We start from the raw sequence: 13,455 nt of genomic DNA, 5'->3' as shown, positions 1-13,455 counted from the left end.
GGGGGGCGGGGTGCCGAGGAAGGACATTCACCACAGCAGGGTTTAGGACAGCAAGAAAACTGAAGCAACCTCAAGTCCCATGATAAGGAAACTCTTAAGTAACTCATGGTCAAGAATATGATATGACAGGATGTGAGACAGGATGTTTTCCTAGGGTCTTAAGAGTTTTGACTGGGGCCCCACACTGAGGACGATGGTAGGCATGCATTCCACGGAAAGGGGGCCAGGTGAACCCCAAAGGACCAGCTAAGAGGGGGCCTAAAGAGGTGGTGTGACCATTACCCCAACCCCATGGCCCCGCAGGTGGGAGACATCCCCGCAGGTCAGGAGGGGTGTGACACATCGCAGGGAGGAAGAGAATGGGGTTGGCTCCTGGGAACGCTTTGTCCACATCAGGCCATTACACGGGGCTGGGTTCTCATTTGGGGAAGGAGAGGAGAATGACACCCAGGATCTCTTTGGGCCTCAAAATTTCAATCAGGCCTGAGCTGGAGGTGAGGGAGACAAGCTTGGAATGGGATGGTGTTAAATACAGTATCAACCAGGTATTTATTGAACGCTTTCTGTATGCCAGGAGACTGGCACTATTATAACCCATTTCATAAAGGAGGAAACAGATTTCCAGAATCAGAATGCCCTCATGGTTCAAATCTTGGCTCTGCACTAGGTTTTACATGGAAGTGATGAATCGCTGGGTTCTACTCCTGAAACCAATATTATGCTGTAGGTTAACTAACTTGAATTTAAATAAATACATTTTTAGAAAACTGCAAAAAATAATCTTGGCTCTACTACTCAGTAGCTGTGTGACCTGAAACAAATCACTCAACCTCTCTGTGTTGCTGTAAAAGGCCGTCATAAGTACACCCGCCTTGGTCATTTGGAAGATTACATGCTTGGAATGCTTGGAAGAATGCTTGGGTTTAAAAATGTTCATTACAATTTATTATTCTTTGGATTACATGCCACTAACTTCTTGGAAAGGATGTTTAGAGTACTGCATTATGTGAAAGAAGGAAACCATGACATTGTACAGGGTGATTACAACAACACAAAATAGTTACACCCATGCAAAAGAAAAAAAAAAGAGGAAATAATACTTCCCTCATCTTTTTATAAGAACGTAACTTTCGCATGCAGGTTACTTGGGAAAGCTCTCAAATTCTGCTTGAACAGGATGTAAACAATCAGGCTGTGTGTTTTCTGCACAGATTAGCGGCCAGCGCACACAATACCCCGAATGCTAGAGGATATGTATTCACCCAACCATTCCACTTATTAAATGCCTATGGGATGTGAGAGTCCAAATAAAGTCTGTAATATAATCAACACCAAATCACTGACTACTGTTTTGGGTTGAATTGTGCCTTCCCCCCCGACTCCCACTCCAAATTCATATGTCAGAGTCCTAACCTCAGAATGTGACTATATTTGTAAATAAGGGTTTTAGGAGGTAATCAAGTTAAAGAGAGGTCATTAGGGTAGGCCCTAGTCCAACAGGGCTGGTGTTCTTATGAAAAGGGGAAATTTGGAGACAGACACCCACACGGGGCCGTACCTGGGAGCATATGGGAGCAGCCTGTATGCACGGAACATGAAGAGTTAATGCCGTGGGCATGTCTGGACCCCTCACCCCCACCTCACCCCACCCCGCATGTGGATGTACCGTCTACCCCAGGCTTTCACACTCTGCAGTGCAGAGAAGTTCCCTGGATACTAAAAAATATCAGTGATAGGAGCCTACCCTAAAGCATTACAGCGAGAATCTCTGGGGGACGGGACCCAGGCATGGGGAGATTACAAACCCCCAGCGATTCTTAATGTGCAGTCAGGGTCCAGAACTGTTGGGCTAAGCGGGCAGTAACGTTAGTAAGAAAATTTACATCTATTTCCTGTGGGCCACTAATAGGTGCTTTCCATGTTTTGAAAAAATTTTTTAATGTTTATTCATTTTTTAGAGAGACAGAGACAGAGCACAGAGGGGGAAGGGCAGAGAGACAGGGAGACACAGAATCCGAAGCAGGCTCCAGGCCCCGAGCCGTCAGCACAGATCCAGACTCAAGGCTCGAACCCACAAACTGCGAAATCATGACCTGATATTTAACCAACTGAGCCACCCTGGTGATGCATCATGTTTTTTAAATCCTTAAGGATTCTCATTACTGCCTTCAGTGCGAGATCCTACAGCAGCCAGTTGAGATTCACAGGACCCCTGCCCCTCCTATGTGCAAAGCGATGTGCCAGGCTCGTGGATTATTTAAAAATGGCCAAGAAGGGCAGGGCAGGGGGAAGAATAGGGCAGATGAAGGGCAACAGGTATATTTGTGACTAATCTCACAACACCTTCCACTGCTGACTTATGTGACCATAAACTAAAATTATTCATATATCAACGCTGCCGTAGAATGGGTGAATTTTACCAGTGGCCAGACGCTATCCCTCCTATCCAGCGGCTTTGTTTGTGGGGGAGGAGGCGGGACGCATCAGCATCACCTACAGGGCTCGCAGGGATGCCTGGGTGGCTCAGTCGGTTAAACTGCCAGTTTTCGATCAGCTCAGGTCATGATTTCAAGGTTCCTGAGTTCCAGCCCCAAGTTGGGCTTCATGCTGACAGTGAAGAGCCTGCTTGGGATTCATTCTCTCTCTCTCTCAAAATTAAATAAACATTTAAAAAATTAAAACTTAAAAAAAGAGACAAGAATCACCTATGGGGCTTTTAGAATCTATTCCTGGGTTTAGGAAGGTTCTGCCCTCTCTCTTCCTGTTGTGGAAGCTCAGAGCTCCTACCCCACTCCCTCCTCTCTACCCCGCCTGCCTCTCTTCTGAAACATGGCCACAGGCTTGTCTCACTAATGCCTCTCTACCCCTGCTACCCACCCACCCAGAAAACAGCATGAATCCAGGCAGGAGAGAGTCCTAGAAAACTCTTGAGGGGCCGGTCTCAAGGTGCATGTGCCTGATTAAATCCTTGAAGTCAAAGCCTCCAGCTGTGCTTGTCCCTTGCATGTCCTGCCAGCTCAGCCCCTCTGGGGGTTTCTGGAGGGAGGAACTTGGCCCTGTGGGTCCCATGCAAGCCACACCGCCACACCAGGGCCTGTGGGCACAAGGGGTGAGGCTGCTGGTACTGGAGCCAACATAGCTCTTGATTTCTGGGGACTCTCCACATCTTCTGCTTTGACTGCTTGTTTTTAGAACATGTTCCAAAAATACATCATTTCCTCCGGGACCCCGAGCCCAGCAAGCTTGCGTCCGCTTCCCTATTATAAACGGCAACTCCCACCAGCGTGGAGCTCCCGGCCCCACTCGCCTGCTTTGTTTCTCTCCAAAGCACTACTGCCAGTAGAAGCCGACTGAATTGAATTATTTGTTCCTGGTCACTCTGACTTATTAATTACATACCCATAAAGTATTCACGGTGTGCTAGATGACATTTTTAAGAGCTTAAGAAAGATCAACTTGTGTCCTTACCAAGAGGGGACATCTGGGCACAGAGACAGGCATGCACAGAGGAAAGATGATGTGAAGTCTCAGGGAGAAGACAGTCATCGACAAGCAAGGACAGAGGCTAGGACAGGTCCTGCCCACCCGATCTCAGACTTACGGGCTGCAGAGCTGTGACGCCATATGTTTCTGTTACCGAAGCCACCCCATCTGCGGCACTTCGCAACAGCCACCCTGAACACCAACACAGATGCTGGGAATGCTACCTTCCCCTCTTCATTCTCCCTTCCACATCCTGTACTAAGCCCTTGGGACCACATTCCTGGTTGCGCAAAAGAACCTCAGTGTTTCCTCCTGGTCATTCCCTGGACCGTCTGCCGCCAGGATGACTTGTTTAAAACTCCGTTCTTATGCCATCACTCTACAGGGAGACTTTCAGGGGGCTCCCCTGTCTGGGAGACCAAGACCGGGGTCCCACCCTGGTGCTCAGGACTTGGCCCGGAGCAGCACTGCCCAAAGCAGAGCTGAGAGGAAACGCTAGACAGAGGGGTTAACAGGTGGCAGGGGAAACAAGGCTTTCTCCGTTCAGACAAGTCTGCTTCCCTGTCGAATGAACTCAATTAGCCATCTCCTCTCTCTTTTCCCTTACACATATGTGCTGAGATTCTCGAAGAATCCAAGGGAGAGTTTCTCCGCTTACCTGTCTATGGAGCCTCTGTTCTGGGAGCATCCATAACCATTCCTCCTCCGCTTTTCAGGCCAGAGATTTCAAATGCTAACTCTAAGTGTAGCTCTAAGCATTCACCATTGTATCCCCAGCGCCCTAGAGAGTGGTGGTATCAAATACTTAATGAACAGATGGATGGGTGGGTGGATGGATGGATGGTTGGATGGGTGGACAGATGAGTGGACGGATGGATAGATGAGTGGGTGGATGGATGTGACATCATCTATCCTCTTGCAATCCACTTCTTCTTTATCAAACACCACCATGCTACTCCCTTGTTCATGATGGCCTATGGCCCCCCTGCTGAATGGACAGAACAAACCCTCTAACCCCCTAATCTCCTTGCTAGACTTCCACCCTTCCTGCCCCATTCAAGTGTTGCCATTCATGGCCTAACTCAAATCTGAGTTAGAATCTTTAGAATCTTCACATATAAAAAGAATGCTTGCAGGGCACCTGGGTGGCTCAGTCAGTTGGACTCTTGATTTCAGCTCAGGTCATGATCCCAGGATTGTGAGATCAAGCCCCTCATCAGGCTCTGTGCTGAGCATGGAGCCTGCTTGGGATTCTCTTTCTCCCTCTGCCCCTCTCCCCTGCCCAAGCACGTGAGCTCTCTCTCCCTCTCTCTCAAAATAAATATTAAAAGAAAAAATTCTGTCTCTCTCCCCCTCTACTCTTCTCCCCTGCTTGCACTCTCTAAAACAACAACAGTAAAAAACATGAAAAAGAATGTTTGTATCTTTACCTATCCTGCCGTCTTTTTGTCCTCTGAAAGAGTTGCAGTTCTTACTTCTAAAACACTAACTCATCAGGGCGCCTGGGTGGCTCAGTGGCTTGAATGCCCGACTTCAGCTCAGGTCATGACCTCACAGTTCATGAGTTCGAGCCCCACATCAGGCTCACTGCTGTCAGCCTGTCAGTGTAGAACCTGCTTCAGATCCTCTGTACCCCTCTCTCTGCCCCTCCCCCTCAGCCTCAGGCGTGGACGAGCCTGCTCCCCCCTCAGAAAAAGACTTTGAAACACTAACTCATCTATCTGGGCTCGAAGAACTCTACTTATGAAACACGTGTGTGCATATGCCTTATCTTCCCTGCCAGAGGACACATTCCTCGGGGGAAGTCACATTCCTTGAGGGGAATCAATGTGTTGCATGTTCCCCACAGAACATTTTAAAGCATATAATCAATAAGTATTTGCTAAGAAGGTTAATCCTCTCTACCTCCCACAGGGAAAACAAATCCCACTAATTATTACACTTTTCCTCCTCCTCCCCCTGTTTTTAATCTCTCTGCTTTTGGTAACACCGTATCCTTTAAAATCTAATGTTTCCCATCTTGAAAAAAAAAAAGAAGCTTTTCCCCCCCATATTTTCTAACACCCTCCAACAAGAATTTAATATTTTTCCTTGCCACTGAAGGAACCTGACAACTGCATGAACTTTCTGGTCAGCCACTCACCCTTTCACCCTGGCAATTACGTTTTTGTCCCTAGGACCGGTTTCCGCTTCTCAGCTCTTTTCTCCCGCTGGCCTCTAAAGTGAGGTGTTCCACAAGCTTCCATCCTTGGCTCCTCTCTTTGTTTTTCTATAAGGACTCTCTCCGTGGCAGTCTTGTCCCCTCCTAAGGCTTCGACTGTAACATCCTGAATCAGGACCCAGTGCTGCATTTTCTAGCACTTACTGGGCATCGCCACGAAGCTCACATACCTCAAACTCTACTCTATCTCCTTTTTCCACAACCCACAAACAGAACTTAATCCCAGCAACACGTGACTCTTATCTTCTATCCGAATTTTCCATTTATATTCTTGGTAGAAACATCCCCCAGTCACAGGCTTAAAATTTACCCTCCTCTTCGCTCCAGTCCCCCTGGGGTCCCAGGTGTGGTCATATGGCCACCACTTACAACCCCCAATAATTTCTACTGAACTGTGCCTGGCATTCAAGGCTCTGGGGCGCTGGCTCCAACACATCCCCTAGTCCTATCACCTAGGATCTCCTAATATTTCAGCTCCAGACAAAGTGTCTGTCAGCGGCTCTTTCCTCAGAGCATGGATACATGCCATTCCCTTGGCAGGGGGAGGCGCTCACCCTGCCCTTACACGCACCCTAGAATCTACTTCCGTGTCAGAGACGGTCATACTGTGGACCCATTCAAACTGCTGGCAAGGCCATGTAGCAAAAGGATAAAATGTTTGTGAGACAGGGGCGCCTGGATGGCTCAGTCGACTGAGTGTCCAACTTCAGCTCAGGTCATGATCTCACAGTTCATGGGTTCGAGCCCTGCATCAGGCAGAGGGTGTGGCGCCTGCTTGGCATTCTTTCTCCCTCTCTTTCTCTCTCTCTCTCTCAAAATAAAATAAATAAACAAAAAATGTTTGTGATACAAGAAAAGTGAACCTCATTGACAGTTCTGTAATTACTCATATAAAAAAAAGTATAAGGGAATATATCCAAATGGCAAAAAAATGGTTATATTAGAGCAGTGGAATTGGGAACGAGTTTTCTCATTTTTCTACATTCCAAATTTTACTTAGTGTGGTTTTTAAAATACATTTTTATTTTAGAATAGTTTGAGAATTACAGATAACTTGAGAAGATAGTAGAGAGAAGTCCTATATGTCCTACACTCGATTTTCTTTATTATTAACATCTGATGTTAGCATGATACTTCCATCACAACTAACTAACTCAGGACTTTCATGTGGTTTCTAAAACTTAAAAAAAGAGAAAGAAAAAAGAAAAAAACCCTTTAGTTTGGTAAAACCAAATAACATAAATAGAGAAAAATGTCATTCTTTCTATAACCTCGAACTCCAAGATAGCACCTAGATATTTATTATTTTTATTATCACTTCAGTCTCCTCTGGGCAGGGATCATTGGCTATAAACTGGAACACATTTTGCTTTCACTATCATTTGCTATACGGTTGTGTATGTTGTTAATGTAGCTGAAACTTTATGGTTTCATAAAAGTTCTGAGGAATGTTTTCTTGAACATAAAGTTCCATGGAAAGTTAAAAAAATTTTTTTTAATGTTTGTTTATTTTTGAGAGAGACCGAGAAAGAGAGAAACAGACCACAAGTCGGGGAGGGGCAGAGAGAGAGGGAGACAGAGAATCCGAAGCAGGCTCCAGGCTCTGAGCTGTCAGCACAGAGCCCAACGCGGGGCTTGAACTCACGAATGGTGAGATCATGACCTGAGCCAAAGTCAGACACTCAGCTAAGTGAGCCACCTGGGCGCCCCTTGTTCCATGGAAATTTTTAAACCCTGGGAAGCACCCCCACAGATAGAATCTAATGTGTGCACACCTGCTTCTGCAGCAAGTCCGTAAGCCCCGCTGGGGTTTTCCCTTGTCCCTCCCCCTCCTACTTTCTCTTACATCCAAGAACACCCAGTCCAGATCTGGGCTCTGATCGTATGCTCAACACACGCCACTTGAGACACACTGCAGAAGTAGGACAGGATCTAGTAGATAAGTAGCGATTTTAAGTCCCTAAAATAAAGGATTCTTTATTACGAAGTTTTGTCTAAGATGTCAGACACTGTTTTCCCTCTGTATCATTCAAAGGAGGCACTCTTGCTAGAGATGGGTTTTAGCTTTAAAATGACAAAAAGCAGGAACATAACAAGTGTTAAATATTCTAAAGAGCATATTTTTAGTTTGCTTGTAAAGTCTGAACTCCAGAGGGGCACCTGAGTGGCTCAGTCGGTTAAGCGTCTGACTTCTGCTCAGGTCATGATCTCGCAGTTTGTGAGTTCAAGCCCCGTGTTGGGCTCTGTGCTGACAGCTCGGAGCCTGGAACCTGATTCTGAATCTGTGTCTCCTTCTCTCTCTACCCCTCCTCCACTCGTGCTCACTCTCTCTCTCTCTAAAAATGAATAAACATTAAAAAAAATTTTAAGTCTGAGCTCTAGAAAATGGAGTATGAGGGTTTTTGTTTTTTTTAAAAACAAACAAACTCACTCTCCCTGAGTGAGTTTTCTTTGTTTTACTTGCCAAGTTGGTTTCAAAGAATCCTTCTGGATATCTAGCAGTTAGAACAGATCCTATAGATTACACAAATAACTAACTAATCAAAGTAGCAAGGCACAGTCCTACTTTTCACAGGAATAGAAGACATTCTCCTTAAAAAAGAACTGAAAAATTAAAAAAAAACACCTTAAATAGGTTTCTTCCCTTTTTATTTGTTGATAAATCTATTTTTCATCTTTTAGGATTATCTTTACTTCATATAGCCACAGAAACTAGGACACTAAAATTAAAAAAAAAAATTAGTGAACAGCATCCTAAGGTATATTCTATACCTAATCTTAACTGGTTTTGGAAAATCCCTAAAAGCAAGCTAAACAAACAACATTCTTATAACTTCACGGGAGTCTGTATCATGTTACAAAACACGTGAGGAGCAAAACTTTGCCAAACAAATTAAGGAGTGCAAGAAAAGAACATTTCATACGTTGGCTTTACTAAAGTTGTTTAAATGTAGTCAGTGCCAAAGTCAATCCTTAGATTGTAATTCCAAGGAAAATGCTGAGGATTAATAAATAAGAATATGAGGGGCACCTGGGTGGCCTGTAAAGCATTCGACTTCAGCTCAGGTCATGATCACGCGGTTCATGAGTTCGAGCCCCACGTCAGCCTCTGTGCTGACAGCTCAGAGCCTGGAGCCTGCTTCAGAGTCTGTGCCTCCCTCTCTCTCTGCCCCCACCCCCCATTCTCTCTCTCTCTCTCTCTCCTTCAAAAATAAATAAACATTAAAAAATTACCAAAAATTAATAAGTATATGTTATTCACAGCGGGTGACTAAGAGCCCCAAACCAGAGTTAAAAGGAGTGTCACTGAGCACTTTCAAGAGAGCTATATGTGAATAAAATGGACTGTTTTATCAACTACTCTACAACTCTGCTTTACTGCAAAAGCGATTTGGCTATCCAGGAGCGTCACTATTAATAACGTATGACAGACTGACATTTGACAAACAAGCCTAAACAAAACTTCCAATTTGTCTGGCGAAGAATTAACTTGGTGTTACAGAACGGGCAGGACCGAACCAGCCCTTCGTGAGGAAGACAGGCGTTTTGAGACACTTGACACTCTAAATATAGTTCGGCAGCTGTGAAGCATTGTGCAATTTGGCTAATAAGCTCTGAGCGAGTGGAAAGAAATGGACTGGACGGTACCAGAAGTGACTGAAACACGGTGACCCAAGGAAGCTTCTGGAAGGATGTACCTCAGAAGGTGAACAGGGGACTGACAGGCAATTCTCAATTTTAGGGTACATTTCTGTCCCGTTTGAAGTTTAAAAGAACATTCTTTTATAATCAGAAAGCAACACATGGATTTGCTTTTTGGAAAAAAGGCAATAAAAATGATGTGGTCAAGTTTGACTTCTGGTATCTGAAAAAAGCAAAAGTTTCATAAAAAACCGTGACAAAAATGGCAGGGGACTACCCAGTTTGGTTGTGGCTTAACAAACACTGATGGCCCGTGTTTAGCATATAGTTAAATATTCATTTCAAAGAATGGATTAAAGGAACAAAGGACTGACAGTCACAGGAGTTTTGGTGATACTGGTCGTTCAACTGGGATGCTTAAAGATTATCTCCAGGCTTACTTTATTACCTCGAAATCCTCTTCTTTCAAAGCTCTGGAAGAGAATCTCTAAGACTTTCCAGTTGGATTAGCACATACCCAGGGGCGAAAATATAACCGAAATGATTCTTACCTGAGGTCGCACGTCGGAATTTGTCGGGCCGTTCAAAGTCACTGGATCGCGATCCTCACCTGGGGGTGGAAAGACACAAAGCTTGATAAGGAAAGGGCACGCTCTGCAGGATGAGGCCTGCAACTGGGACTCAGGCTGTGTGTCACTCTGACGTCTGGTCAGCATGGTCCCTACTTACCCCTGAGGACTGTGTCCACTCCCGGCCACTGAATCACTCAGACAAGCTGGTCACATCCTCCCTGGGGAAGCAGGAATGCTACCTCCTCTTGCAACTGTCACCCTTACTGCTTACTGCCCCTGGTGGCTCGCCCCAAGGGCAGTCCCATGGGATGTGACCCTGGTGTGGCCCCCTCCCCCAGGCTGTGAGTCCAAGTGACTCCTGTTGACCTCATCTGTCCAGTGTCAGGCAGGTGTGGCCTTCCCCATAACCCTGGCGGGATCCCTCCCTCACCGGTGGGGTGAACAGGAGGGGCTCCCAACAGCTGGCCTCGTGAACAGCATGACTCAACCACTATGGGAGCCACGTATGAGACGTAACTAATGTCCCCGGAGTGGGAGAGGCTGCCTGGGACCGAACCGCCAATCCCCAGCCGACTTGCACTTTGGCCTACGCAGTGTCGTGTGTTGGCTTCATTCGCTGTTTGTCCTCTCCTCTCACCTAAAATGTCCTCATCCCCAAGGTGAACACTGTCATTAGCTGACTATACCCCCGTGTGATGTGCCATCAGGTTCCACTGATGGGGCAAGTGAGCTCTAAGGACCCCACCCCTGAGCCAGTGCGCCTGGGCTCCGCGCAGCTGCTTATGGGACACCCGACACTGATCCTGCAGTCACAGGTCTGATGGTCCCCACCAGACTCATAAACACTACGACCTTACTGGAGGTGGACACAGCCCCAGGCAAAATGACTGGCGTTCCCTGGAAGAAGAGACGGCTCCCCGACAGGTGGGCCGTCAGCCTCCAAGCCTCTCCCCGTAAACCCCCAGAAAGTCTGCACCCTGAATGATCAGAGAAAGTGAATGCTGAGCCTTTATAGAGGGACAAGCAGAAATACCCTCAGGGAACCTGTACGGAAGCACAAACAAAACAAAGAAAGCCAGGGCTGCAGCCAGGCTCGGGTTCAGTTCATTGTCTGCCTCTGCCTGGCTGCAAGGAGCACCCTGATGGTTGGAGTTAGAGGGGAACTCCGCAGCACCCCCACAGCACCCCTGTGGCACAGCATGAGGTCAGCTCAATCCTGACGCAAGCCTGGGGTCCTGACACCAGAGGAAAGCAATTGCTGCCCAAGGAGGGCCCCAACCCCGATGGTACTGATTTGAGGCTCTGTGGAGGAGGAAATGCAGAAATACGAGCGCAACAGAGGATTCCCCCACCTACCAGTCCCCAGAGTTTATCCAGTGACGCAAAAAGAAAAGGGGGCGGGAAATGAAAGAAAGACGGAAAGCAACTTGGACACTGGGGAGAAGAAAGGAACAAAGAACTACAAGCAGAGGTCCATGGTTTGACCTGATGAGAAATCCAACACTTACTAACATAATGTATGCAGCCAGCAAGTAAGAGAGGGCTGATTCCTCTGTACCTGACAAGGTCGGTTCTGAATGAACTTGACTTTACAACCAGCAAACCCTCAAGGACTTCATCAGTCCTGGGGCTCCAATTACAGTTACACATGGAGACTCCAGGACCTGTAAACACGAGGGCCCCACATAATCCTGGGAGAGTTCCTGAATGTGAAATAGAGGACAAATAGGCAGGACTCACCCTCACCAAAAGAACTACTGTTTTGCCTCCTTTTCCCATGGCCACAGCACCCATTCATTGCATTAGATTACCCCTCTGTGGGCATGGTGGCTCCAACCCAACAAATTAATATTAAATGAAATCTTTACAGTTAGAAATTGATTTGCACAAATTGGGACCCCGTGGACCTGTCAGTTCAAATACCTAATATGGCCCCACGGAAATAAACAGGACCTTCAAAGATCAAACGTACTGTATAAAACCTAAAGAGTGAAGGGCAGATTATCTGCTGCATCTCCATTTAACAGCTGAATCTGGCCCATTCTAAAATCTGAAAGAAAATGAATGACACCCCACAGTACACTACCGTGACCTTAATCCAGTGGTCCCATCCATGAAGGCCCCAGACCTAGTGCCCAGTATTGTTTTAAATTACTGACTCCTTGAAGTGCCTGGGTGGCTCAGTTGGTTAAGCATCCGACTTCAGCTCAGATCATGATCTCATGGTTCATGAGTTCGAGCCCCACATCAGGCTCTGTGCTGACAGCTCAGAGCCTGGAGCCTGCTTCGGATTCTGTGTCTCCCTCTCTCTCTGCCCCTCCCTTACTCATATTCTGTTTCTCTCTGTCTCAATAATAAATAAACATTAAAATTTTTTTTAAATAAATAAATACATTACTGACTCCATCCCATCAGCCACTAATAAATATCTGGCTGTTACTGATTTGGCCAATAAGTTCTGTTCAGTGTCTATTTTAGCATCCTCTCTGGTGCCACATGCCTTCATCTCCAAAGGCACCCATACATGGTGACTAGGCTACATCCAGGGTACCTAACATCCTGGCCCTACCACACCTTGGCCCTGCTTTGCAAGCAAGCTCTTAACTGTACCCAACCTTCTGCAAGATCATGGGTATGCCACTACATGTATGATATCCTCCTCCAAGGATATCCATTTGACATATTCATGCAAGCCACACACATATTCACAAAAGAGCTCCCAGAAAGGGAACAGGACATTGGCCCCCACACAGTGCACGGCCCTACCACCGTGGTTAAATTCCTGAGAATCTTTGGGTAAACTAAGGGCTGCTCCATCTCTGACACAGTCAATAAAGAGTTATTAAAATCAGGCACCTGGGTGCCTCAGTCGGTTGAGCATCCGACTCCGTCTCAGGTCATGATCTCATGATTTGTGAGTTCAAGCCCCATGTCGGGCTCTGTGTTCACAGCTCACAGCCTGGAACCTGTTTTGGATTGCGTATCTCCCTCTCTCTCTCTGCTCTTCCCCCACTCATGTTCTGTCTCTGTCTCTCAAAAAAAAAAAAAATGTTAAAAAAATTTTTTTTAAGTTACGAAAATAAAAAACAAAAACAAAACTTTAAGGGATGCCTGGGTGGCTCAGTTGGTTGAGTGTCTGACTCTTGATTTCGGCTCAGGTCACGGTCCCAGAGTCATGGGACCTCCCATCATGCTCTGTGCTGAGCGTGGAGCCTGCTTAGGACTCTCTCATTCTCTCTCTCCCCCCCTGCCCCTCCTCTGCTCGTTTTCTCTCAAATAAAATAAAAAATAAAGAGTTATGGACCCTCTCAGTGCCTAATACAAGTTAATACAAGTCCAACATCTAGTGTGGGGGGAGTTCTGGAGACAGTGTATTCCTCATTTACATATCTTACTTATTCTCACTGACAGTCGCTCGCAAACTGCTCCACCATAAATTTGGCTAGGTCTAACAAAAGCCTACAGCACACATTCTCAGAGACCCCTTCACTGTAAGGGTTTAAACGACCTCCTCATATCCTCCCTCAAGTCTCTGGA

The 13,455-nt window shown here is 46.3% G+C and overlaps 1 protein-coding gene across 3 annotated transcripts in view; it reads right to left on the bottom strand.

Annotated features, from left to right (window-relative positions):
- The window catches only part of EDARADD (EDAR associated death domain), a 90,208-nt gene that overhangs the window by 31,382 nt on the left and 45,371 nt on the right, over positions 1-13,455 (bottom strand). For all 3 annotated transcript variants that reach the window (XM_029931641.1, XM_029931639.1, XM_029931640.1), the window contains exon 4: positions 9,898-9,956. In XM_029931641.1, coding sequence (XP_029787501.1) covers positions 9,898-9,956 — 59 coding nt within the window. The remainder of the gene's footprint in view (positions 1-9,897; positions 9,957-13,455) is intronic.

The sequence above is a fragment of the Suricata suricatta genome, chromosome 2 (assembly GCF_006229205.1).
Source record: "Suricata suricatta isolate VVHF042 chromosome 2, meerkat_22Aug2017_6uvM2_HiC, whole genome shotgun sequence".
In the NCBI taxonomy this organism is placed as follows: domain Eukaryota; kingdom Metazoa; phylum Chordata; class Mammalia; order Carnivora; family Herpestidae; genus Suricata; species Suricata suricatta.
The sequence above is the reverse complement of the archived record's forward strand: the minus strand, read 5'-3'. Positions and strand labels throughout refer to the sequence as shown.